The 25,921-nt window shown below is 47.3% G+C and overlaps 1 protein-coding gene across 4 annotated transcripts in view; it reads left to right on the top strand.

Annotated features, from left to right (window-relative positions):
- TOLLIP (toll interacting protein) overlaps positions 1-25,921 on the top strand; it is a 695,464-nt gene that overhangs the window by 328,578 nt on the left and 340,965 nt on the right. For all 4 annotated transcript variants that reach the window (XM_069623970.1, XM_069623969.1, XM_069623971.1 and 1 more), the window contains exon 3: positions 13,260-13,442. In XM_069623970.1, the coding sequence (XP_069480071.1) occupies positions 13,260-13,442 (183 nt within the window). The remainder of the gene's footprint in view (positions 1-13,259; positions 13,443-25,921) is intronic.

Below are 25,921 nucleotides of genomic sequence, written 5' to 3'. Positions count from 1 at the left end.
GAATTCATTCAAAAGATTATTATTTTGAATGCACAAGTGGACTCGGACAGTTATTACTCCCCTAGTTCAGGTGCCAAGCCTTTATTTCATTTTCAAACAGTATCTAAGGATTAAATCTGGCCTTTATTGCAGTCACTCAAACCAACCAATGATTTGCTCTTTTATCTACCGGCTTGCACACCTCAATGACTTGCTGGAGAACCTTTGTCTTTTATGAGACAATTTGTAAACAGCTCTCTTGTACGAGGTATGGTTCCTTTCGTCCTTTAAAAATCAATATTATGACTTTTACTGAAAAAGTCAATTTGGATTTGATCGATTCACAAAATTATCATCCGGTGGCCGGGAAAAATCCTAGAGATAGTAGTCACTGTTCAGTTACTGGAACACATTGAGAAGGAGCTATTATTGGACTCTTGTCGATCTGGATTCCGTCCGGGATTCGGCACAGACACAAAGTTACTGCCAGTTTGGGATGAGCTACTTCAGGTTGCAGACCAGGGGGTGATCTGTCACTGATGTAATGCTGGACCTCTCTGTGGCATTTAACACCATAGATCACTGTGTCCTGCTGAGGCGGTTTACAGAGGTAGGCAATGTCTCGGGAACATGCTATCAAATGCTTCAAGTCTTTATCTGACCATCAGCAACAAGTGAGACTTGGAGAGTTTACCTCCAATCTTCTACCCCAAGATTCAGAGTACACCAGGGATCATCTTCATCTCCTTTGCTATTTAACATATATCTGAGACCTCTAAAGGATATTTTGAGCAGGCACAAAGTCGGCTTTCAGTTGTATGCAGATGACACACAGGTGCTCATTAAACTTGGTGACTTGGAAGAGTCCTATCACAGAGTAGGACAGTGCATTTATGAGGTCAGTAAATGGATGTCCTCAAATTGGTTACAACTTAACACAAACTAAACAGAAGTAGCCTTATTCGGACCAAAACATCTTTTGGGTTCAGATAGAGAACTTAATCCTCCTAGTTTTCTGGATTCTAAACTGGAACTTGCCTCGCCTGTTATCTATTCACTGCATTTATTGCAACATGTCCTTCCTTTTTATCCCTGCCGAAGACCATGTTGCGGTGGTAGGTGGTATGGTTAATTCCCAAATAGACTATTTTAATAGTCTGCTAGCGGATGTTCTGGAGACATATCTACTGTGGTTAAGGAGAGCTCAAACTGCAGCATTCAGCTGGCATTTGGAGTTAGGAAATCCTACAAATTTTCAGCACTACAACGCACACACGTCATTGGTTGCCATTTGGGGCCAGAATTAATTTCAAGATTCTGTGCCTAATTTATAAGTGTTTACATAATATGACACCATCCTATCTAGCGTGTAAAGTGATTAGGTATATTCCATATTGGGAACTGCGCTCAAGAGACAAATTGCTTCTGGTGATTCTGCTATCGTCTTGTTTCTCCAGAGGAGATGGATTTGCTGTGTATGGGCCAAAGTTATGAAACAGCCTATCCTGGGAAATTAAGAAAAAAGAATCCCTTTTAGAATTCTGGAAAGCCCTTAAGACTTAAGTTAAAGATACTAATGCAACTGAAGACTCCTGCCTAAAACTAGAATTGGTCTGTGTTACGGACAACTGCGCCTGTATGCGGTTAAGTCTGTTAGTGCGCTATATAAATACCCAATACAATACAATATGCATTACACGTGAAAACCTATAAAGGAGCTTTGCAAAGCAACATATGTGCAACAGAAGCTCCATTGACCTTGTTTCCCACAATCTGTGTGCACATTGGAAAGAGAAAATGTCATCCTTAAAAATAAGTTTGCAAAACGTATGTGGTGAAACTGGTTTGAAGTGGTCAGATGCACCTTTTCCAGCTGTAATGGCACTCTTGACAAGGTTACAGGTTTGAGTCCACATGAGAAAGTCACTGGCTGGCCAAAGCGTCAGCCATAGGCTCTAATAGTACCCTTGAGTTTGGACAGTGTGAACTGCACATTGCCCCCGCTCGATGACCCGATACCCCATTACTGTAAAAGGTTAGTAAAGGATGTCAGATGTGTTCACCAACCAGTTCAAGAGGTGCGCCCGAAAGAGCCAGAAGCAGGGCGTAATTTATTTTAATCAGGCCATTGGCTATACATAATTAAGGCACAGAGGAAAGAGTTTCCTAAAGGTGGGGTGGACTGGACTGCATGAGATTCTATCGACTACTTATAATAGGATACAGTGCACAAATGTCCCTGCCTGGATACATGTTTGCCAGTGTGTATCAGCAATGCCACCAATTGATGCAACAACTATTGATGATAGGCTCCTTCTTGGGAGTGATTTGCTCTTTATTTTCTTACTTTACCGGAACCTAGGTGAGAGAACATGTTTAGAAATGTCTAACATCTGATAAATTAGCAATGACGCATGTGAGAAGGAAGATGCATCAAATAATCTGTCCCATGTGTTAATATCCCTATAAAAATATCATCATACAAGAATGGCGCCATATTTCTGCGGTGATATTAACCCATTAAACCTGCGGGGGACACCCCTGCAAACCCAATATTATTTTAAAGGGAGCGGGGGACACCCCGGCAACCCCTGCTCCCATTTACCCCAAAAATGATCCCCACTAATATCGCCTAAGGCCGTTCCCGACGACCATATACATGGCAATATTATTGGTGGAGATAATATTACCTGATACCAAACAATCACGGTGTCGATAAAGCATTGGTGGTAGAAAACGTCTATTGTAGTCTGGCAACAAGGCAACTCCTGTTCCGCTTCTTGTGAGTGTGGGATTTAAGGTTTGTTCTGATAGTGACGGAGTGCACCTATTGACTGATGCCCTCTGTGCGTAAAGCTTTACCTGAGTGGGTGCCAACAGATTGACAGTGTGACCCACTGGCAGCACCTAATTAAGTGTAAGCAAAGGGGGTTATTCAAAAGAATATAGTGAAACATGCAGGAATGGCAAAGAAAGTGCAGGAAATCCATTTTTCTAGAGCAACACAGAAAACAAATCAGAGTATTGCTCTAAAAATGTTTATCTTGCGACCAGAAAACAATCAGCAAGCGTGGGCAAGGGAATGTTTTAGAGGGGAGCTGTATTATGGTTTGTCTTTGCTGAAAAAGTAGAAAACAATGTGGCACCAGGCATTTGTGTGCCATTCAGGGAGGGGGATGTGCCGGAAGGACAAGAATATAACTATCTTTAGAAAAAGTACACTGAACGGACAATGAAACTTGTTTATGGCCACAATGAAGTCCATTGCTGGTATAGAGGAAAATAATTTGCACTGTAATCCCCACTGCCATACAAAAGGACAATCATTTGCACTGTAATCCAGCAAGTACTTTATCGCATCACCAAGCCAATATTCCTCACTCGTGTTGAACTTTCTAACATCTCGCTTTGCAAATTGTTAAACAGGATTATCCCAGCAGAAGGACATGCTGATTGACGGGGTAAAGTGAAGCCAAGAAGCCTGGAGGAAAATTCTGGGACTGGGTTAATTCAGTAACCTCGGCCTGGAAAGTCTACCAGGGAAGTCTGTAGGAGGAAATGCCAGGAGAGCTACAGAAAATGCTGTGACAATTGACTGGGTTATAGTTGACCAACATATATATAATCCTAGGAGAACTGCAAGGGCAGTATAATGCAAAATGTGCTTTTGAGTATCGTTTCCTCTATCACAGGTGCAAAGTGGAAGATCGAGTGGGACATTGTGTACAGAGAGGTGCAACATTTTCTGAATGACAAGTTGAGAATGATCTGTAATGAAGAAACCACCAATTTCTTGACAAGAGCACGTAGGGTAAGATTTAGGAGTACCAGCAACAGTGCAGCTGTGGAGCCACACATGGGAGTTCACAAGCTGGTGCTGTGACTTTGAAGCAGCAGGATGTTCATTCAGCACCTTCTGACCTGTCCAATGAACATGTACACCAGCATATGGGCTTACTCTGGGAGTTCTGGCAAGCTGTAAATGATACTGGGTGGCTCACGGGCATGTCTGGAAGATGCAGATTCCAGGAGATTTTAACTGCAATGTACTAAAAGCACTGGAGGTGAAACCAAGCTTGTTGATTGGTATGGGCACTGACTGGACTCGTTGGTCGAGAGAACCACCACAAATCCAATATTTGGATAAAATAGACTGGCCACGTATTAAGTATTGTCTGCAGAATCTGCTAGCAGGGAGGACAGCCAGCTGGCTTTAGTAGTCCACTATGAGCCGATTTAGACATACATTGTAAGATATTAGGAGTCAATTGCCTTTGAAACAAGACTGACTAGCATTTTGAAATGTGCTTCCCGATTTTGTCTGGATCACCCTATGTATTGCCCAGATCTTTACAAGGAGAAGGAATGTTTAACTCAACATGAGCTATTGGCTAACAAAATAATCAGAAAAGCTATCTGATCTGCCAAAACGCAGTCGCATTTTGTCAGTAGTTGCACCAGTATTCTTTGGTTACTTGTCTTCGTACTTGAGAGTCCTTGTGGCAAGGTGGGAAGGTAGAACTCGGATGCCAAGCATTCTCCCCTCTGCCCCAACCCCACTGGTTGTCCATTTATTGTTGCCTCTCTTTGCCAGCTCTCCTGCACGCAGATCATCCATGCCCATCACCCATCTCCCTAGTACTAAACCAATGGGTATCTGGTAGTGTGGGCTAATAAAGAGGTCTAGGAGAGGACTGTTTTATCTTCAACATAATGTTCTCTAAGCTAACTGCATTATGCAGGATGAACATGTCTTGTATTATTACTGTGAGGATGCAGAAGTAAGGCTCAGACACAATGGTGGCATTTTCTTGGGTAGAAACTTTTATTGAATGAAAAACAGTTGGAAAAATGCCTCTCTCTATACCTAAAACTAAGACGGGTTTCCCTGCCGCTAAGAAAACTAAGGAAATGTCAGAATGTCCAAATTATAAAGTCCATCACTGTTGTGTCTCAAAAAGTCTACATCTGTCCCGAACACTAATGACCTAAACCAACTGTGCAAGGATGATCTCATCTTAAATTAAAGTGTTAGGTGTAGATCCAACTAACAGAAAAGTTCCCAGTCTCTTTGGTAATCACGTGGCAACAATAAAGACATGTTCAAAACTGTAGGACTCCAAGGTTAGAGTCGTAGTTCTTTCCCCCTAGATTCCTTCTTATAGTGTTTCTCTCCTGTTGGGGCCTCTCATGCCTGTACTTGCTTATGCAAATGCCAAAAGGCAGTTTACAAGAATATGTTCCTTATGCTTTTCCTGCTTATCCCACCAGCTTGGCACACTCCTTCTGCCAAGCATAGGATTTGTTTGCACAATGTATTCTTCACTTATTTTGGGTGCAGGTCCCAAACTTGCAGTATTCCAAATGACTCGGTTTCTTCCTTACCAAGCAAATGCCCTCTCATAGACGGTCCCTCTTTTGGGTGCGGGTCCCAGACACGTAACATTCACAGTTGCTTGGTTTACTCTTTTGCAAGGCAACAGCCCCAATGTGGAGAATCTCTTTTTGTGTGCCGGTCCCAGACTCACAATATTCAGATTGGCCTTTGTTTCTGTGTCTCATATGGTAGCGTGTGCCAGACTCGCACTTCATTCCCAGGGTCCCAGACTTGATCTGGCTTCCGCCTGAACCCTCTTGCTCCCCCGGACCTCCAGCACCACTCAGGTAACCGGCGTACCGGTTTTCTCTCTGGTAGGGACCATCATTTCCTAAGCAGCCCATGTATTTCTTGATGCTCTGGTAGTGTTCAGGGCTTTGTCTGCAACAGCTCCTCTGTCTGCTTCTCCCCGGCAGTGCATCCTCTCTTATGGATGCCTCCCTAATGCTCTGGATGCCCGAAGGTTTCACATGGCAACAGCCCAAGCAGTCCTTGCTTCTTGGACCCTGCTCGGCTTCTAGCGAGTCAGGTGGCGGAAGGTGCAATGGGAGGAGGAGAGATTCCTTGAAGAGGTGGGTCTGGAGCACTTTTCTGAATTGTAGGAGTGTGATGGGCAGTCTGATACTGACGGGGAGGAGGTTCCATAGTCTTGTGGCGTAGGCAGAGAAGGCTTGCTTTCTGGTCCTTTCCATTTTGCAGCAGCAACGGATTTCAATTCTGCACGTGTCCTAACCTTTGGTGGTGTGCTATCCGCCCGAGATGCTGAGTTTCTCTGTGAAGTAGCTGAGTGACTGGAGGGCGACTGCCTTATAGGTGATGCAGCAAGATATGAAGGTGATTCGTGCGTACAGTGGGTGCCAGTGAAGATCGACGCAGGGGTGATGTGGTTGTATCTGCGTAGACCCTTGATGAAGTCTGCGATCGCATGTAGGACACTTCTGAGGGGCCCAAGGGAGGATGACGGGAGGCCTTTGAGGAGTGTATTTCCCCCAATCCAGGTGGGATAGAACCAGTGCTTGACCGGTGGATCTAAAGTGGTCCGGAGGGAGGGCTTGACTTTCTGGAGGAGGGAGAGCCGATGCAAAGGGGTCTGAGTTTTCTTAGCTATGCGTGTCTTGAAAGAGAGATGTTTGCCGATGTGGAACCCGAGGGACTGAGTGCAGGAGGTGAGCTCAGGTCTGAAACCCTCAGAGTTCATGGTTGATAGCCAGGTCTGTATGTCTGGGTGTTCGGTGATGTTGATGAGGAGTAGGAATTCGATCTTGGAGGGGTTGAGCTTCACGTATGCACTGGACATCCAAGACTGGATCAGTGACGGGCAGGTTTTAAGCCTTTGGATATCGTTGATGGAGTCGATCTTTAGGTATCGCTGTGTGTTGTCGGCGTGTTGGTGGAAGTTGTTTGTGGCTAGGAGGGCTCCATGTATAGATTGAATATCACTGGGGAGAGGATGGAAACCTGCAGGATTCCACAGTTGATGGACAGGAAAGCAGTCGCAACCAAAACACCACACCACACAACCTGACTAAGTTACTTGCTGACTCTCTGGAGGCCAAGCCATCAACAGAAGACAGGGCACCACTAGACTGGAAACTAAGAATTGCAAGAGGGGGGGGGGGACGACCTGGCCTTTTCATGCTGCACATTCCATCTCTGGAAAAAGTTAATGTATGTATTTATTGTGCGTTTTTTAGGCGCTTATACAGCAAGTAGATTGTTTCAAAGCGCCTACAGGCAACAGAAAGGGAACATTGGATTGAAGAACAATATATACACTGGCGGATAAAGATGAACCTACTATGCCCTGTGAGTATTCAGAACGTGCAAGTGCAGAGAGAGAAGAGGGGTAAGAGGGAGTGTGGGTGGTACGTGCTGGAGTGTCCGTGTTTGTGGCTGAGCGGCAGATATAAGTGCCAAGTATAGTAAGTGATAGGGAGCGTTGAGCTGCAATAAGTGGGTAAGTGCAGGCCTACAATGGCATAGTCTAGTGGGTGCCGAGGCAGGTGCTGTGTGTAAGCAGTAGCTGAGGCAATTGGGTGTGGGAGGCCAGGTCTCCGAAGACATATTAGGGCCCTGGTAACCAAACACAGCAACTGAGGTTAGCAGAAGAGGGAAGAACGGAAGGAGGAAGCGGAAAGGAAAGTCTTGAGGAGCTTCCAAAATTTAAGGAGGTCCGGCTCCAAAGGAAGGGGGAGGTTGTTCCACAAGAGTCAGCCAGCTGAAGCAAGAGATTGGCCTCCAGCCCTCTCTTTAGTGATACGCTTCACACAGAGAGTTGGTTCCAGAGGAATGTAGAGGTCTAGAGGGAGAATATTTAGTAATGGCAAATTGCAGATAGCGTGGTCCACGGCCCCAGACAACATTGTGGATGATGCAGAGGGATTTAAGTTTAATCCATGCAGCAACCGGTAGCCAGTGAAGAGTTTTTAGGATAGGAGAGATGCGGTCCCTGGGCTTGAGGCCAAGGATATGTCTTGCTGCGGTATTCTGGATTAGCTGGAGGGGTCGTACGGAGAAGGAAGGTAGATTTAAGAGAAGGCTATTGCAGTGGACAAGCCTAGAGTGAACCGGAACTCTGGTAACATTGACTTTCTGGGGGAAAGTGAGAACATGGAGAATTCCTTTGAGAAGGTGGACTTCTTGGCAATGTCCTGGTTGTGAGGGAGGAAGATAGAGAGGAGTCGAAGATGACTCCAAGGTTTCTGGCTGGAGATGAAGCAGAAGGGGGAGAGCCCATAGAGGATCGCCAGAGTCAGGGGAAGAAAGAGGGAGCAGGGGTCACAATGGGAAGGATATCAGTCTTACTGGCATTGAGGCAGAGTTAATTGGAAGTGCACCCGGACTGAACGGTAGATAGGCATTCCGGGATGAAGGAAAAAGCAAGAGAGTCAGCAGGAAGTTTGATCAAGAGTTGAGTGTTGTCTGCATAACACTGGAATTTGGGGAGAAGAAGGAAGTGATGTGTGCCAGAGGAGCAAGGTAAGTGTTGAAGAACCAGGGGGAGAGGTTGGTGCCCTGGGGGACATCACAGGTGGAGAAGGAGGTAGGTGAGGAAAAAGTGCCCACAATAACCTGGGACGGTCGGTCAGTTAGGAAAGATGTCAGCCAGTCCATTGCCCGCTCAGAGATATCTAGGGTGTCATGGAGCCGTTTAATGAGGATAGAGTGGTTGACCGTGCAAAGGCAAAGGAGAGATCAAGTAGAATGAGGACAGGCAGAGACTTAGCGTCAAGGGATGCAAGCAGTTATTCACTGGTGTTCAGAAGGGCAGTTTCCGTACCTCTGGATGCTCGGAATCCAGATTGATGGTCGTGTAGACCTCCAACTAGTTCAGTGTGTGAGGTAAGTTTGGGGAAGCCCAGCTTTTCCAGGTGTTTCCCAAGGAATGGCGTGATAGAAATACAGCGGTAGTTAGCTGTAGGGTGAAGGTTTTTCAGGAGGGTGCGCACAGGGAGTGCTTGAGGGAGGAGGGGAAGGATCCAGTAGGAGGAGTGGTTGCAGAAATCAGCAAGAGCGCCAATTTTGTCCTTGATATAGTTCTGGAGGAGCAAGCAGAACCCTGTTTGGATGAGACTTTCATAGAGGGGACAACTCTGGCGACCTCATCAGGTGTCCTAGGGGAGAAGGAAGAGGGAGAGGAAGGAGGCGGGTGAGAGGCCATGGGCGGCAAGGGTGTGGGAGAGGGTTTGGGGGAGTAGGTAGCAAGGGTGCTCAGGATGCCCAGAGTTTTAGTGGTGAAGTGTGTGGCCAATGCATTGCAGAGGGTCTGGGATGGAAGAGGGGAGGAGACAACTCCGGAAGCGTTGGCTAGTTCCCAGCAGATTTTAAAGAGTTTGGCCATGTTGTTTGATGCACCCGAGTCTGGATGTGGGCCCTTTTCTAGGCATGGATGGAGAGTCTGTACTGCCTTTGGAGCAGGTGGCAGTCCAGTTTGCAGGAGAGTGTGCCTGAGGTTTGCCACTTAGGTTACGCAGCTCTGCACTTGTGTTTCAGGGCTGCAAGTTCAGAGTCGTACCAGGTTTTCTGATTGGAGGCAGGTTTCAGGCAGATCCTCATGACTGGGGCAAGAATGTCCAGAGTGTTGCTAATAGCCAGATGGAGGTTGCTGAGCGCAGAGTCAGAGGTAGAGTCAGGGCTACGGGGAGAGGAGGGCATAAAGGTGGCTGTAAAGGCAGCAGCCGACACTCGTTTCATCGGACGGATCTTCATGAATGAGGTTGGCAGGGCTGGAGGAGGTGCAGTCAGAGCGTCGAGGGGACCCAGGTAAGAAGAGAGGAGAGAGTGGTCTGACCAGGATAGCGTTGTGATCAGAGGGGGGTGGCGGGTGAAAGATCAGAGTGGATGAGGGCATCAAGAGTGTGTCCTGCCGAGTGGGTTGGACCAGACGGGAGAATGAAGAGGGCGAGCGAGGTGCAAAGGAATAAGGGGGATGCTAAGATAGAGGAGTCCAAGTTTAGAGGTGGCAGTGAGGAGAGAGGAGCAAAAATGAGCCCATTCAGAGAGGAACAGGGTGGTAGTGCCATGGGGCCTGTAGATGGTGGCAATACTTAGTGAGGAGGAGGGAGAGATGACCAGCTTGCAGACCAAGCTCTCAAAGGAGGAGTAAGGTTGAAAGCGTCCGAGGGAGGAAAGAACCCACTCTGAAGATCTAGGCAACTCCACCTCCAGGACGGTTAGGTCGTGGCTTGGAAATGATCTTATAGCCATCGGGGAGAAGGGAGTCAAAAGCAGTGACTGGGCTGGCATTTAACCATGTCTCAGTAAGAGCGAGAATGTTGAGATCAATGTCTTCAAGGATGCAGATGTAGACAGTGTTTTTTGGCTGAATGGGCATTAAGTGTGGCCAGATGAAGGAGTTCTCCACCTTTGAAGGCTTACCGAGGAGTACAGGGGCGCAGTACACCAGTCGGAGGGGGAGGGACAGAGAGAGTGGTTGGGGAGAGGCAGGTGAGGGAAGGAAGTTAATGAGGGACGACAGGCACCGGTCAAAAAGGAGGTTGGGTTGAGTACCCTGAACCAGAGTAGTGCCAGTGTGGTAGACATTAATGATGCAGTGTGATGATAAGCCCGCCAAGAGGACTTCCCACTTGGGCCACCATTAATGGGAGAGAATGTGAAAGGGAAGGGAGTAGAGCTAAAATGAGGTGCCCATAGATCTGGTCACGGGACAGAGAAGAAGGTATTAGTGAAGACTTGTCTGGAAGTTGCGCTGACATAGGTGTCTACGATGGGTAGGCCAGGGTTGTTACTCAGGATGTCTTTATTGTACTATCGTCGTCTAGACTTCGTGAGAGAGGAGGGGTAGGTAATAGTCTAGCAGTTAGAGAAGATAAAAGCGATGGTAAGTGCCATACGAGTGGCAGAGGATAGTTGAAGGAAAGAGGGGTGGCTGCACTCCACTGTCCTAGCCCAAACTCACAAGTGACCTAGTGGTTACAAGAGGGGCACAAAAAAATGCAGGTTACAAACACACCTAGGTTCGAAATTCAAACTGGGCACAAAAATGCAGTGGCGAAGAGGAAGATTAGGTCAGGCAGAAAGTCAAAGTGAGATAGTTATGGTTCAGGTTTGATGGTAAAGGAGGCAGTGGAAGAGTTCAGCCATCACTCTCACGACGAAAGTGGAGAACGTGGAGGTGCAAGGGTACAGGTTTGTGTGGGCACTGGCTCCATGATTCAGCAAGAAAAAGGTCGGTGTCCCTGCACGCCTGGACAGGCACAGACAGGGCTTTAGATGTGGGCCGATGATGGAGGGGCCGGCTAAAACCTGCTGGCGCCTCTGATTGGCTGATATAGGAAAAAGGGCAGCCAATCACGTCACTGCAGCAGGCTTGCCATGGTTGGTTCCCAGGGCTGGTCGGCCCTCTTGAAGGATTTAAGATTTAACACTGATGAATGGCAAAAGGCCTGAGGGAAGCTAATACACCTTCAGAATTATAACCCTTCAATGTGTGCTGGGCAAACGGTGATTTTTGCAACAGATGGGAATTCCGATTGCGCTGTGCGCTCACCAACAAAAATTGGCAGATTTTCTTTTTCTTTCCTTTTAAATTCTACCCACTGCATTGAGAAACCCAACAGGGTTTACCTTCTGTAATCAGCAGAGAGATGCTGCTCCAGCAGCTGCAAGCGAACTTGGAGGAGATGGTGAGAGGGCAAGATGAATCAGCCCTGCCTTCCTCAGAATGCCATCCACATCCGCGATGCAGGTCTTCGATGGAGGGGCCTGGCTAAAGCCGCCATCGCCACTGATTGGTTGATGTAGGAAAAATACAGATGAGACTGGCTCCTTCCATCCTCCACTTCAGGAAGGATCTAAATACCTTCCTTTAAAAAGCCTCTCCAAAATCTGATTGCTCAAGCTCACATCACTACCCATTCTTTCTTCCTCAGCTTCCTGTCTGCATACTTGTTTGGAATAGGTTGCAGTTTGTGTGAATTAGATGTTTGACGGTAGAGAGGAGGGAATAAAGGAGACTAAAGGCTGGGAGATGGAAGGAGAAGGGGAAAGATCAGGTGGTAATAGAAGGGGCAGCTAGCAGGTGGAAGGAAGAGAAGAGTGGGCAGGGGTAAGGAGAGCGGGTGGAAGTAAGCAGAGAGGGTGTGGATGCAAGGTTGATGGGAAAGAGAGAGACGGAAAAAAACAGGTTAAGGCCAGGTGAGAAGACAGTTGAGGGTCGCTGTCAACAGAAAGGAGTTGAGCAGGAGGAAAGAACATCCAAGATCCAGGAGCCGGAAGATACTAGAAGGCAAACATCGTCCAAGGTAGTTTTGGTTGCAGTCTTGATCTGAAGTGGCTGAACCCAAGGTGATAGGGTGAACAAGCTTGTAGCATGGTGTTGGAAAAGGGTCGTGCTCAAAGAATAGTGAACAAAGAGTGATAAGGATAGAAGTCAGGACAACGGGAACAGAAGGAAATAAACCCCTGGAGGGCCTCCCTTGTGGATACCAAGGCCAGATAGTCTAACTTCTCACTCTAGCACTGGAATCCAAACCATAAATTGCGTTGCATCTAATTAATAAGACACCGCACCAGCTACAGACCTTTCAAGGAATACCATTGCTGATGTTACCATATCTAGCATGGAACCTACAGCCCAGCATGCCCCCAAAGAGCGAGTGTGCGCTGGGGGAGTTAACCCCGTTAGAAGTGTTTGCGATGATGGAGGGTTCTTGAACTGATTCTACTAGAAAGAAGAAAAATGTACGCCAGCTTCAGATAATTGTGAAAGCCCAAGAAATTAATTGTGAAAGCCCAAGAGAATTTGCTGCCGAGAATAAAACCTGTTTTGCCTATACGCTTTTATCTGGGCAGTTTTGTGGGTCTTCCCTTCGGTGTGTCTGACAATACATAAAAGGAAGGCGTTGCGACATGTTGTGGTATGAGCTACTCTCTTGTTCTTGCTAGCATCATTTGGGTTGCTTTTTTGGAGAAAGGGCAGGATGCAATGTTTTCACCAATGTGCTCTGGCAGCTACTATGGCCTCAACGGGAGTTGGACGGGGGTGGGGGGAATGCGCTGGTAATAGCGTTACGCCGCATTACTGCTGTGCCCAATCCCGAGTTTGGGCAGAAAGTCTGAGATTTACTTCCAGCTGTTTATGCCCATTTTCGGTGCAATTACTGCAGCGCAATTTGCACCATGGTGATTGTGCCAATACTGCCCCATAGAGTCCTATGGACTCTTAAAAATGGGGAGTTACAGCATTGCCGCAACTTGCTATCTGGCGCTAATAGCATCGAACCGAGTTGCGGCAACGCCTTTTATGTTGGGTGGTATCCCACCGCATTTAACGCTGGGATCCAACCCAACTTCTGATGAGGCCCTATGTCTACTATGGAATTGCATTGAAAAAACTGTTTATTTTTGATCCCTCTGTTTTCTTTATTTGAATACACTTTAGGCAAAGCTGGCAAAGAACTACGGCATGACTCGTATGGATCCATACTGCCGGGTGCGCCTAGGCTATGCTGTGTATGAGACACCGACTGCTCACAATGGTGCCAAGAACCCTCGCTGGAACAAAGTCATTCAATGCACCATTCCCCCAGGCGTGGATTCTTTCTACCTGGAAATATTTGATGAGGTATGACTTATGTTTTTTTTATTTATTTTTTTGCATTCATGTATTTTTGTTGTTTTATTTAATGTAGCAGCCTACCCAGATTGGCGTATGGAGCCTTTTACAAAGTTTTAATCAAGCACAGTGCAAAAATGCTTTATTGATGTGCTTACTTAGATTCAAATAAATATTGTTGATTTGGATCAATGATTCAGATCCATTTACACATGTTCACACAATAAGAAAATTGGTTCTTCTTTGTGGTCTTTCCTATAAATCGTTTGCCCACAGATCTCTGTGCATGAATGAATAAGATCATGAAATGCATTTTAACAAGATAAAATCTCTATTAAACAAAGTTACGTTTTCATATATTCTTCTTGTGGAATGCTTTTCTTTTTTAAAACTAAACCCCAAAACTAAAGAGACAACTGACAAAAGGGATTCTCTAAGGGTAAAAATGTAAATGTAGATCCATGACATGAAGTCCATTCCTTATTTATACTGTCACTTCGAGAAACAAACACTCCATAAAGTCTCACTCTGCAGTAGAAGTTAGCTTTCAGTTCAGATTTCTTTCTTTTCTTGTTGAAAGAGGGTCCTGAACACAAGCTAAAACATATTTTTCTCTGTAATTGAGTTTTTAGAGATTTGGGATTTCACTCAATGTCTTTAAGGATTTAAGATATGTCATAAACCCTCGTTGTTAGATGTTTGGCAGATGTCTAAATTATGATAGCATGAATATTTGAGGCTTGTTGTGGCTCTGCTTAGATCACATGCTATGCATAGGCTGGCATTTAGTGGTAGCCACAGAGTATATTTATTTGTTTTTGAAACTCGAATGGGGCCGTCGACAGGGTGTCCCAGTAATAATATCCCTAGTGTGATGTCCACTGTACCCATGGTCCTTCACGCGTCGAGGTCCCTCAGATTGTTTTTTCCACCATCGTAATCGGAGGCATATCGTAGAGTTCCTTCTTGGCTGACGCCATTAGTAAAACGTTATTTATTTCTGTCCTTTCGACAACCGTTTACTGCAAGATCTCCGGCACCGGCTTCAAGGACAAGAACATCCGTCGACGACAGACTCCAGTCTCATTGAACTTTTGTCAACGGGCCTCAGCCCTGCAAAGTAGGGAGAGCGGGCGAGGTTCATATTAGTCTCACTAGAGAATGCATATTCCCCTTGAATCCCATTTTTTTCTCAGGCTGCCTTCCTTATCCACGATGAAAAACACTCTTCTTAGATTCTGCCCTTCCAGGGAAAATTCCTGTTACAGGAAGTATTCACACTGAGTGTGTAACCTTTGCCTTCCTACGGACCACGCCAAAAAACAGTGCAAGTCTTGCAAATTGTTCAGGCCAAAAACTGTAAAGGATTGCAAGACTAAATGCGTAGCCCACCACGCCATGCAGGCCAACGACGCCATGGAAGTCGAGGGAGCCTCCAGCGATGGCAGAATAGACATCCTGAGTGACGCAGAGGGCGATCGGGATCCATCAGATTCCCGTGTGTGAGCCCCCGACCCCAACAGGCAGGCTGGTGGTTCTGCTACGGGGATGACCCCCGGTGGCTAGAGCACTACTAGCTCTCACCACACAAAGCACATCCCCTGTGGCCGAAAGTCGACCATATGGTTGACCAACAAGCCACACGCAGTGTCGAGGGGAAGGTCCAAACATTCCCTGTCCTCTGGGCCATCGCAGTCACGATCACCACACGACAGGCCCCTGAAACAGAAGTTAGTCTGTTTCCGACACAATGTCTATACCTGGAAAGCCCTCGGGTACCGGTGACCAGGCGTCGAAAGACGCGTCAACGGCCTCAGGAAAAAATCTCTAAATTAAGTAAATTAATGAAAAAAACACGTCCCCGACACTCTTCTAAAGGCCAGAACGTCAAACTCCAAATGTTCAACGCCCCAAGTTAAAATGTCGAAAAACTCTTCGATGCCCTGATGAGAGCACTCTTTCAGGGGCTATGCATCATAAGCAGACCCCTGTCCCAGAACCTCCACCTACACCAGCTCCACCTACTCCTCCTCCCTCTGTGTTGCCAAGCTCCTCCCAACAGACCCAGGAACTATTTGATTGGGTCATGAGGACAATGTCCAGTTTTATAAACTTCTTTGACAAACATCCCGAACAACTCAACCTTCAGGGACCCCTACAAAGCGTGGCAGCAAGCACACAGCGCACAGCCAAAAAAGCCTGCCTGGACATCACACAGGCTGCCACCTCACATATCAAGACTTGGGTCAGGACACACATTATCATAACACTCAAGACTCACAAGACACTGGCTCATACACAGACCCAGAGGACCAAGGGGACACAGTAGACTTAGACCAATATTATGATGATGATGCCAACGATGATGGCGTATACATCATATAATCCCCAGACCACACCGACCCACTAGTGGCTGACTCCCCAGTAGACGACCAACTACAATACAATGACCTGCTCCTAAAGGCTGTAGAGCATTTTTAAATAGATACCCAAGAAGCACAGGTCAATAAAGACTTTGTGGAGGACATCCTTGGAGATAAATAATCTGCTGCACAATGTATCTCCTTGCCTCAGTCGGTCCAGAGGCGCATCCAGCCCTCTCGGCTTACCCCAAATCGGATGCAGGCAGTCAACAAAACTCATCGAAAAGATGTTCATAGCAGTCCCCTCAGACCTCTTATACATTAGGGGGCAGCTAAAGCCAGACTCTCAAAGAGAGCGGGAACACCCCTAGCCTCTGGCAGAGCCCCTCCCGACAAGGAGAGTAAGAAAATCTACACCCTGGTCAGAAAAGTAGCTTCCTCAGCTGCCTACCAAATAGGAATGGCTAATAATACCACACTATTATCCAGCTACAATTGCCATAAGTGGGACAAGATCACACAACAAATACTCAGTCCCAGAGCCCCTTAAAACACAGCTCTCTCTCAACATTGCTGAGGGGGAAACAGGTGGCAAGCTGTGTCCTTAAAAAGAACGTGGACGCAGCAGATAGCACAGGGAGAATCGTGGCAGAAGGTACACTAATCAAACGCCATGTATGACTCCGTCAATCGGGTTTCAAACTGGAGATCCAGGTTACCCTCTCAAACATGCCCATTGAGACCAACTCTTTATTTGGCAAAGAAGTTGAGCATACACTTGAAAGCGCAAAGGAGCAATATGATACCCTTATATCCCAGGGACAGCTCACTAACAAACCCTCTGGCCAGAGAGGAGGCTCTAACTCGCACCGGTCTAGAGGACAAAACTCCCGGCGGTCATCTAACTACAACCAGTGTGGGCAAAGTTTGTCTTGGGGCTCGTCGCAAGTGCAGTCCTCCCAACAGGGTTTTCAAAGAGGCCAAAGAAGGTCTAGAATTAGGGGAAGATCCTCCTCCTCAAGAAGGGCTCAACCCCTCCTAAGCAATGACCATCTTGTACAGGTTCCCTCCCATGCCACTCCTGTAGGAGGTCATATTTCACATTTTGCCCATGCATGGGAGGGTATCCCGTTGGAAAAGTGGGTACATTCCACCCTGGCAGGAGGGTATTGCATAGAGCTGATTCATCAATCACCCGCCAAGACAAATGCAGACTTCACAGGAAGAACAACGCCTCCTGTTGGAAGAGGTCAAAGCACTGCTACTAAAGGATACCGTAAAAATCATCCCGCCAAACCAGGTAAACAAGTGTATTTATTCAATGAACTGCCTTGTGCCGAAAAAAGATCTAACAATGCGTCCTGTCCTAGACCTGTGCCCTGCAAACACCTATGTCAAGCCACAAAAACTCTGTATGACAACGCTACAGGAAGTAATCCCTCTGCTAAAACAGGGAGACTACATGGCAACCTTGGATATGAAAGATGCATACTTTCATATTTCAATATTCCCAGCGCACAGAAGATTCTTGCGCTTCTAAATAGTGAACCAACACTACCAATACAAGGTGCTACCCTTCGACATAGTCTCCGCTACAAGGGTATTCACTGAGGTACTAGCAGTAGTGGCAGCGCATCTACGCAGAGAATCAATCCCAGTGTACCCTTATCTTGACGCGTGGCTGATAACAGGGGAGTTGATCAACCTCCTGTTACATTTGGGCTTCTCAATCAACGAGAAAAAAATCAAGTCTTGTTCCAAACACAACAAAACAGTTCCTAGGAACTGTCATAAAGCCAGAAGAAGGTCTAGTCTGTCCGTCAACTAAAGAGTACAAAATGTACTGCTGCAAATACCTTGGTATCTAGCCGGTCGCCAAATAACAGGACTCAAATCAGTGTGCTTGCTCGGGATGATGGCATCATGCATTTACCTGGTTCCGCACGCACAGCTTTGCACGTGCCCAATGCAGGAGTGGTTAGCGAAACAATGGTCTCAGGCAAGCGGTCAGTGAGGCGATCTAGTGGTTGTTTCGCTAACCCTAGTTCAAGCACTACACTGGTGGACAAAGGAGAATCTGTTGAAGGAAAACCCTTTTCACAACCCTATAGTGCAATCGGCTGTCACAACAGACGCATCTCTCACCTGGTGGGGATCCCATTACCTTCACCACACAGCGCATGGATTGTGGACTCGGATCACTGCCCAAAATCACATCAGCCTGTTGGAGCTACTAGCATTGCTCAAAGCCCTGCAAGCTTTCCAAGTGCACCTGTCGGGCCAGACAGTACAAGTCCTCACGGACAGCACCACTGCCATGTTTTACATAAACGAGCAGTGGGGCACACTCTCCAAGTCTGTCCACGCTAGCACAAAACATTTGGAAGTGGGCACTCAAGTGGGGCATGTTCCTAACATTGCAACATGTTCCAAGGGAACTCCATTCTCTGGCAGACTCATTAAGCAGAGATCCTCTACCAAAAGAGCACAAGTGGCAAATCGACAGAAACATCTTAAACGATATCCTCTCCCTATGGGGTTACCCCCCCTTTAGACTTTTTCGTCACAAGCCAAAATACACAATGCTTAGACTTCACATCTAGGTTTCCCCAACACGGGTCAAGGGGAACGCCCTGTGGATGAACTGGTCAAAGAAATGTGCCTATGCTCCCCCCCCCCCCAAACACCACGACTAAGCAGGTTGATGAACAAGATGCACCAGGAACAAGTGACACTAATCCTAGTTGCTCCTATGTGGGTGAGACCACCTTGATTTCCACATCTGCGCAAACTGGCTATGTGCGATCCAATCAAACTCCTGTGCCCCTACCACATGCTCGCACAGTACAGGGGCGGCAGGAAGGGGAACAACGTTCCACCCACACCCTCAGTCTATGAACTTGGCAGCTTGGCTCCTGAAGTCATAATATTTGGCCATTTAAAACTACCTCAAAGGTGTATGGAAATACTCAAGGAGGCACACAAACCAAACACCAGACACTTTTATTTTAACAAGTGGAAAATATTTGTAATATGGTGCCAGTCAAAAAATGTAAACCCAATTGAATGTACTCAGTCACACATTCTTCATTACATGCTCCACTTACTAGACTCCGGGCTAGTATTTACCTCCATCAAGGTTCACCTAGCGGGTCTATCCGCGTACACCACTTGGCAAAGCAAGGTGTCCTGGTGGAAAGTCCCTGTCATTAAGGCATTCATTGAAGGAGTAAAGAGACTCTACCCTCCCTTTTCAAACCTACCTCCAGGGTGGGACCTAAAAGTGGTACTTGCAAAGCTCATGGGACCCTCCTTTGAGCCTATGCATACATCCAGCCTTAAACACCTTACATATAAAACTACTTTTTTGGTGGCTATCACCTCCATAAGAAGAGTCAGTTAACTACAAGCATTGTCAGTGCAAGACCCTTTCTTTGTTATCCACAAAGACGCGTTGGTGCTAAGAACACACCCTAGGTTTTCACCCAAGTTCATATCTAAGTTCCATGTCAACCAGTCCATTGAACTACCAGCTTTTTTCAAAGCCCTTCAAGCTCAGCTAAGAAAAATCTCCATACACTAGATGTCTAGATGTAAGGAGGGCGGCTCGTTACTATGTAAACAAGACAAGACCACTACAAAAAATAGGCCAACTCTTTGTCTCCCTGGCTCTTGGCAGGGAAGGCGGTCACGTTTCAAAAAACGCCATATCTAGATGGATAGTGAAGTGCATACAACTCTGCTACTTTCTGTCACGCAAAACTCTGCCTTTGATATTAAGAGCGCACTCTACCATGGGATATTGGAGCTACCTTGGCCTTTATTGCAAACATCCCGCTGGACGCCATTTGAAAAGCAGGTACATGGAGCTCTATGCTTACCTTTTCTCGGCACTACTGCATTGACACACATTTTAAAGCAGATTCACAGGTGGGACAAGCGGTGCTAAAACATCTATTTGCCACTGTACCTGCTCACAACCCACCACCTTCTCCAGACACTGCTTGCTAATCTATACATAGCATGTGATCTAAGCCGATCTACAAGCCTCAGAAGAACTGCACACCGTAATCGTATTTCTGATGCTTGTATCCGCTTAGATTCACATGCTCCCACCCCTTTCGCCCCTGTGGAGTAGAAGGTGCATAGATGTTATGAGCTTCTCTGATATTTATCTGCTTGGATACACCTGTACGCACGCTACGCTACAATGAATCTGCTGTCGAAGTTTTTCAGAAATAGCCCAATCACACGCAAAAATATTCACTGCTTCCTCCATCCATAGTCTTTTAGCCTTACCACTCATGCAGTGTTTCTGTTGTGTTTTTCTAACTTTCTTTACCTATTTCCAAATAGCAGACCTACACAAAGCATATTATCTAAGTCAAATAAAGTGACAGTGCAAGTGGCACGGCAATAAGGAAATGGGTAATATGGCTATAAGGTGTACAGAGTTCCTTTCGGCTAACGTCATTTGCTTATGAAAAATTAAGACTAGTTACTCTTTTTGTCCTTTTCCAAACCGACTTCGACTACTTCATTGACACGGTGGAAAAGATGACCATCAGACGAATTCCCAGACTAGACTGACCATATTGGCCTTGGAAGGCCGCACTGTGGCCCTATGCCCTAACAATAGGTAGAGTGGGGGAGGTCATTGTAAAATGCATTTTCGAGGGGATTGTGTCCTCCGACGTATTCCTTATTTTAGATATCGCCTTCCAGCTCTGCTGGCCTCGGAAATTTTTTCTCTAGAGAGCGCTGCGTGTCGACGTCCGCCGAGTCGATGTCCCTCGACAGCCGCCGTATCGACGTCATCCTGCCTATAAAGGCCGCGCGCAGCGTCCGTTGCTCAGTTCCGTTTTTCCGCGCTTACTCAGTGCCTCGGAATACCGTTGCTCAGTTTTGTCAGGTTAACCCTATTTACCTCGAGATATTCGATCCGTACTCGATGGCTTCTTCGTCGGAACCGACAACTCCTCGGTCCGGCTTCAAAAAATGCCGAGATTGTGGGAAAAAGATGTCGCTGACTGACCCTCACAGAGTTTGTCTGTGGTGTTTGGGAGCTGAACACCATTGTTCGGAGTGCGACGACTGTATGTCCATGACAGCTAAGGCCCTGAAGGAGCATAGGGGGAAGCTGGAGAAAGGTAAGACTTTTAAAGCTTCTTCTTCCTCGACGAAGTGGAGACATTCGTCTCCTCGTCACCATTCGCGCTCAAGGTCTCGGAGTGGGTCCCATCACTCCTCGAGATCGAAGCACTCGAAGAGGAGATGTCGAAGATCCCCTTCTCTGTCTTCCTCTTCCTCTGTTTCTCCAAAGAGAATCCCTTGCCCCACGAAACATAGTTCCCGGGCTGAATGGGAGGAATTCCGCAAAAATATGATGTGCGTCTTCGAGAAAGCGGCCTCGACCCCCTCGAAGACTGCCGAGGGCGATGCTCTGGTCGAAAGACCCGAAGGTCAAAAACGCTGCAAGTCGCAGTACCCGGCGAAGGAAGCTTCTCGAGCGCGTCTCGAACCCTCGAGTTAGGGTATGACCTCAAAACCTTCTTCGAAAGTTCAGTCGACGCCATCGACGAAGGTTCCGTCAACGCCGAGGTCGGTGTCTTCGACGCCGTTGTCGAAGGGACCTTCGACACACGGGTCTGTCGACTCGACGCCATCTTCGACACCAGCGTCAACGCCAAGAAAAGTCACGGTTACGACACACCCAGTGGCTATCCCCAGGTCCTCGATGACGATGGCGTCGAGGTTGTCGACTTCCTCGAGCAGAATCCCAATTCTGTCGAGGTCATCGAGGCCTCCGCCTTTGTTTTCGACGCCACGCCCGAAGCCTTCGACGTCGGCATCGACGACATCGACGTTTTCGAGGCCGATTATGACAAGTTTGGCACCCTCTGCCTTGGAGATGGGGTTTACACCCTTTAAGAGTTCAGAACAATTGAGAAATATGTCCTCAATTATGGAAGAGGGTGAATTGTCTGAACAGGAAGACATTTGAGTTGCAAGGACCTGCAACCCCAGTTAGAGAGGAGTTATCCTCTGAAGAACGCAGGTTAAAGGATCTTCATGATTCCTTACATGAGGCAAGTGGGTTAGACACTTCCCCTGAGGTGGAGTTTGCTAGGCCAGACCCGGGGGAGCATGCTGAAACCCCCTATAGAGCCTTAATGGCCAGGATCAGAGTTTATGGGGTGGTCTGCACCTTCACAGTCTTTCCAACAAGATGACCTCACGGATATTCTTGACAAAGGCTCACAGGAGGATCCTGTAGTGCCCTTTCATAAAGCTCTTCAGAGGAAGATTATGACGAACTGGGAAACCCCAGATGTCGTCCCGGCAGTAAATAAAAAAATGTCTACAAAATACAGGGTATCTTCTGCAGACCCGGAGTTTTTGTCAAAACACCCATCCCCAGAAAGTCTGGTGGTACAGGCAGCATCTTTTACTGATGTCAAGACTGCTTACCCTACCGTCCCACAGGACAGGGACCATAAAAAATATGATGCTATGGCAAAGAAAGTTTTTTCGGCATGTAGCATGGCGTTAAAATCTGTTAATGCTACTTGCACCCTTGCTAGATTCAGCCATACACTTTGGGAGTGTGCTTCTACAGCGGCTGACTGCATCCCGGAGGGAGAAGAAAGGGAGGCGTTCCTGAATATCATACAGGACGGTAAAGACGCTATGTGCGAATCCCACCAGACGGGCATTGATTCGGCTGACAGTATCAGCAGAGCAATGGCGGCAAGTACAACAACCAGGAGATTCGCTTGCTTGAGAAAGTCTGGTTTTGCCCCAGATGTGCAAGCCAGGCTCTTGAACATGCCATTCGATGGCTCTTCTTTGTTCGGGAAAAAGGCGGATGACAGTTTAGAGAAACTGCAAACATCAAAAGCAGCAGCAAAATCCCTAGGCGCTGCAATCCGTCAGACACCTTTTCGTCCCACAGGAACCTCTGCGAGGGGCAAGTTCTTTCGCTTCTACTCCGCATTCGGAAGAGGTAGAGGACGATCAGCTCAAAGGGGACGAAGAAGAACTACCCGAGGTGGACGGGGTAGATATTCAAAAGCCGCAGCAACAGCAGGTGCCTCTTTACCATTGGCATCTGCATCAGCCGCCCCAAAACCACTCTGAGGACTTCCCTCACAGGACACCTGTAGGAGGCAGGTTAACTCAACATCTGGCGGAATGGCAGGCTATCACGTCAGATGCTTGGGCATTGGAAACAGTTGGCCAAGGTTACTGCCTGCCTCTCCTATGCATACCTCAGAGTCATCCACCGGGGATCAGCTCTCAGAAAGCTCCAGATACGCTCCTCTTGCAGGAAATTTTGGACCTGCTAGAGAAAGGTGCCATAGAACCGGTACCTGTAGTGGAGAGGAACAAGGGCTGGTACTCCCCTTACTTTCTCATTCCAAAGAAAGACGGAGGACTGAGACCCATCTTCGACTTGCGAGAATTGAACAAATTCCTCAGGAAAGACAAATTCAAGATGGTCACTCTTTCTCAGATTCTCAGATCCTTCAGGCCCTTCAGTTCCAGGACTAGTTGGTATCTCTGGACCTTCAGGACGCTTATTTCCATGTGCCTATCCATCTCAAACACAGGAAATACCTGAGGTTCGCAATTGGCAACTCTCATTATCAATTTCGAGTGCTGCCATTTGGGCTGACCTCCGCCCCGAGGGTCTTTACCAAGTTAATGTCGGTAGTGGCGGCAAGTCTAAGGAGGGAAGGGATTCACGTCTACCCCTACCTGGACGATTGGTTGATCAGGGCTGTATCTTCGGAACAAGCTCAGATCCAGCTAAATCACGTTTGCCACTCCCTTCACAGACTGGGCTTCTCCCTCAATTTAAAGAAGTCACAAATGATACCATCGCAGAGACTCCAGTTCATAGGAGCGATCATGGACACTTCCCTGGGAAAAGTCTCGCCACCAGAGGTGAGGGCTCAAGATATTCTACAGATGGTTACCACGTTCCAAGATGCCCAACGTCTCCCAGCCTTCGACTTTTTGAGGTTGCTAGGCCTCATGGCATCCTGCATTTTCCTAGTGCCAGAGGCTCGCCTGAGAATGAGATCCCTCCAGTGGACACTGAGGACTCAGTGGTCACAATTCTCAGGGAGAATGACAGATCTTCTTCAGGTTCCCGACAGGGTGGCTCGAGACCTTCAGTGGTGGGCCTGTCAGGAGAACATTCTGAAAGGAGAACAGTTTTGGCAACCCTGGCCGGAGATAACAGTAGTCACGGATGCCTCACTCACGGGGTGGGGAGCCCACGCCAACGACTTGACCATCAGCGGTCGTTGGTCTCCATTGGAGTCCAGACTACATATCAACCTGTTAGAGCTGAGGGCCATCAGACTTTCGCTCAAGGCGTTCCTGCCAGCTGTACAAGGGAAAAATGTCCTGATAATGACGGACAACACAGTGGCCATGCATTACCTCAACAAAAGAGGAGGCGTAGGATCACTACCCTTGTACAGAGAGACGATGCAGCTCTGGTTTTGGGCAATCCAAGAAGGAATCTCTCTATCGGCAGTTCACCTAGCCGGAGAGAAGAACTTGACAGCGGACGCTCTGAGCAGGCAGAGCACAGTCTCCCACGAGTGGGAACTAGCTCAGGAAGTCCTTCAAGAGATCTTCGCCCTTTGGGGAACCCCTCAGGTGGATCTGTTCGCCACCAGCGTCAACAGGAAATGCGATCTGTTCTGTTCAAGGGAATTTCCCCCGAGAGGAGCTCTGGGAGATGCATTCATAGTGGACTGGGAGTTTCCGCCTCTGTACGCGTTCCCACCGGTCCCTGTCATTCCTCAAATGATCAGGAGGTTGAGAAGATTCCGGAGAACCATGATCCTAATTGCCCCGGATTGGGCCAGGAGAACGTGGTACCCGGACCTTCTAGACTTGTCCATCTGCCCTCCAATTCGACTTCCACTCAGAGAGAACCTACTCTCACAGAAGGGAGGTCAGGTTCTCCATCCAGACATCAAAACCCTCAACCTTCACGCTTGGCTCCTGAAAGGGTGAGGTACAAGGATTGGGACCTCCCTGATGAGGTTATGGAGGTGTTGCTTTCGGCAAGGAGGCCAGCAACAAAGTCTCTATACCGCTGCCGTTGGAACAGATTTTGCAGCTGGTGTAGAGAACAGAATATCGACCCCTTTTCATGTGGTACACAAATGGTTTTGTCCTTCTTACTCTATTTGGCGAATTCAGGCCTTCAAGTTGGCACCATTAAGGGCTATCTCGCAGCGCTATCCATCTTTAAGCGCACTGCGGAAGAACCATCCTATTTCAAGTTACCCTTGGTAATACAGTTTCTAAAGGGGTTAACCAACGTTTATCCCCCAAGACCATTCCAGGTTCCCCTATGGGATTTAAACTTAGTCCTAACTTTCCTGATGGTCACACCTTTCGAACCACTCCATTCTTGTTCGTTAAGATTCCTTACCCTTAAAACTGTTTTATTAATAGCACTTACATCTGCTAGAAGGGTGAGCGAATTACAAGCTCTTTCTTGTAAACCCCCTCATACAATCTTTCACAAAGACAAAGTTGGCCTGCAAGTGAAGCCTAATTTCCTCCCAAAGGTGGTTTCTGAATTCCATATCACTCAGAAGATTACCCTACCATCTTTCTATCCTCCTCCTCATCTGGGGAAAGAGGAAGAGAGGTTACACAGGCTGGACCCTAGAAGGGCTTTAAGTTTTTACATCAGTAGACTAGCCAGGTTAAGACAAGCAGACCAGCTGTTTGTAGGTTACACAGGTCACAAACTGGGGTTACCAATAACTAAGCAGACCATTTCCAGATGGATCATTGTAGCCATTTTGGAATGTTATAAACTGGCAGGGAAAGAGCCCCCTCAAAACCTTAGGGCTCATTCGACCAGAGGTATTGCAGCTTCATCGGCCCTCAAAAGAGGTGTGCCGGTTAAAGGCATTTGTGCGACCGCCACATGGTCGTCTGTCCATACCTTTACACGATTTTACAACTTGGATTCCTCCTCCAGTCAAGAGACTAGGTTTGGAAGGGCTGTACTGCACTCTATTCATCAATAGAAGACAGCGTGAAGTCAGTACTCCCACCTCCAATAATAGAATACTGCTATGG

This window comes from Ambystoma mexicanum, chromosome 11 (assembly GCF_040938575.1).
Source record: "Ambystoma mexicanum isolate Mex_15411 chromosome 11, UKY_AmexF1_1, whole genome shotgun sequence".
In the NCBI taxonomy this organism is placed as follows: Eukaryota; Metazoa; Chordata; class Amphibia; order Caudata; family Ambystomatidae; genus Ambystoma; species Ambystoma mexicanum.
Note: the sequence above shows the minus strand (reverse complement) of the source record. Positions and strands in the feature narration are given on the sequence as shown.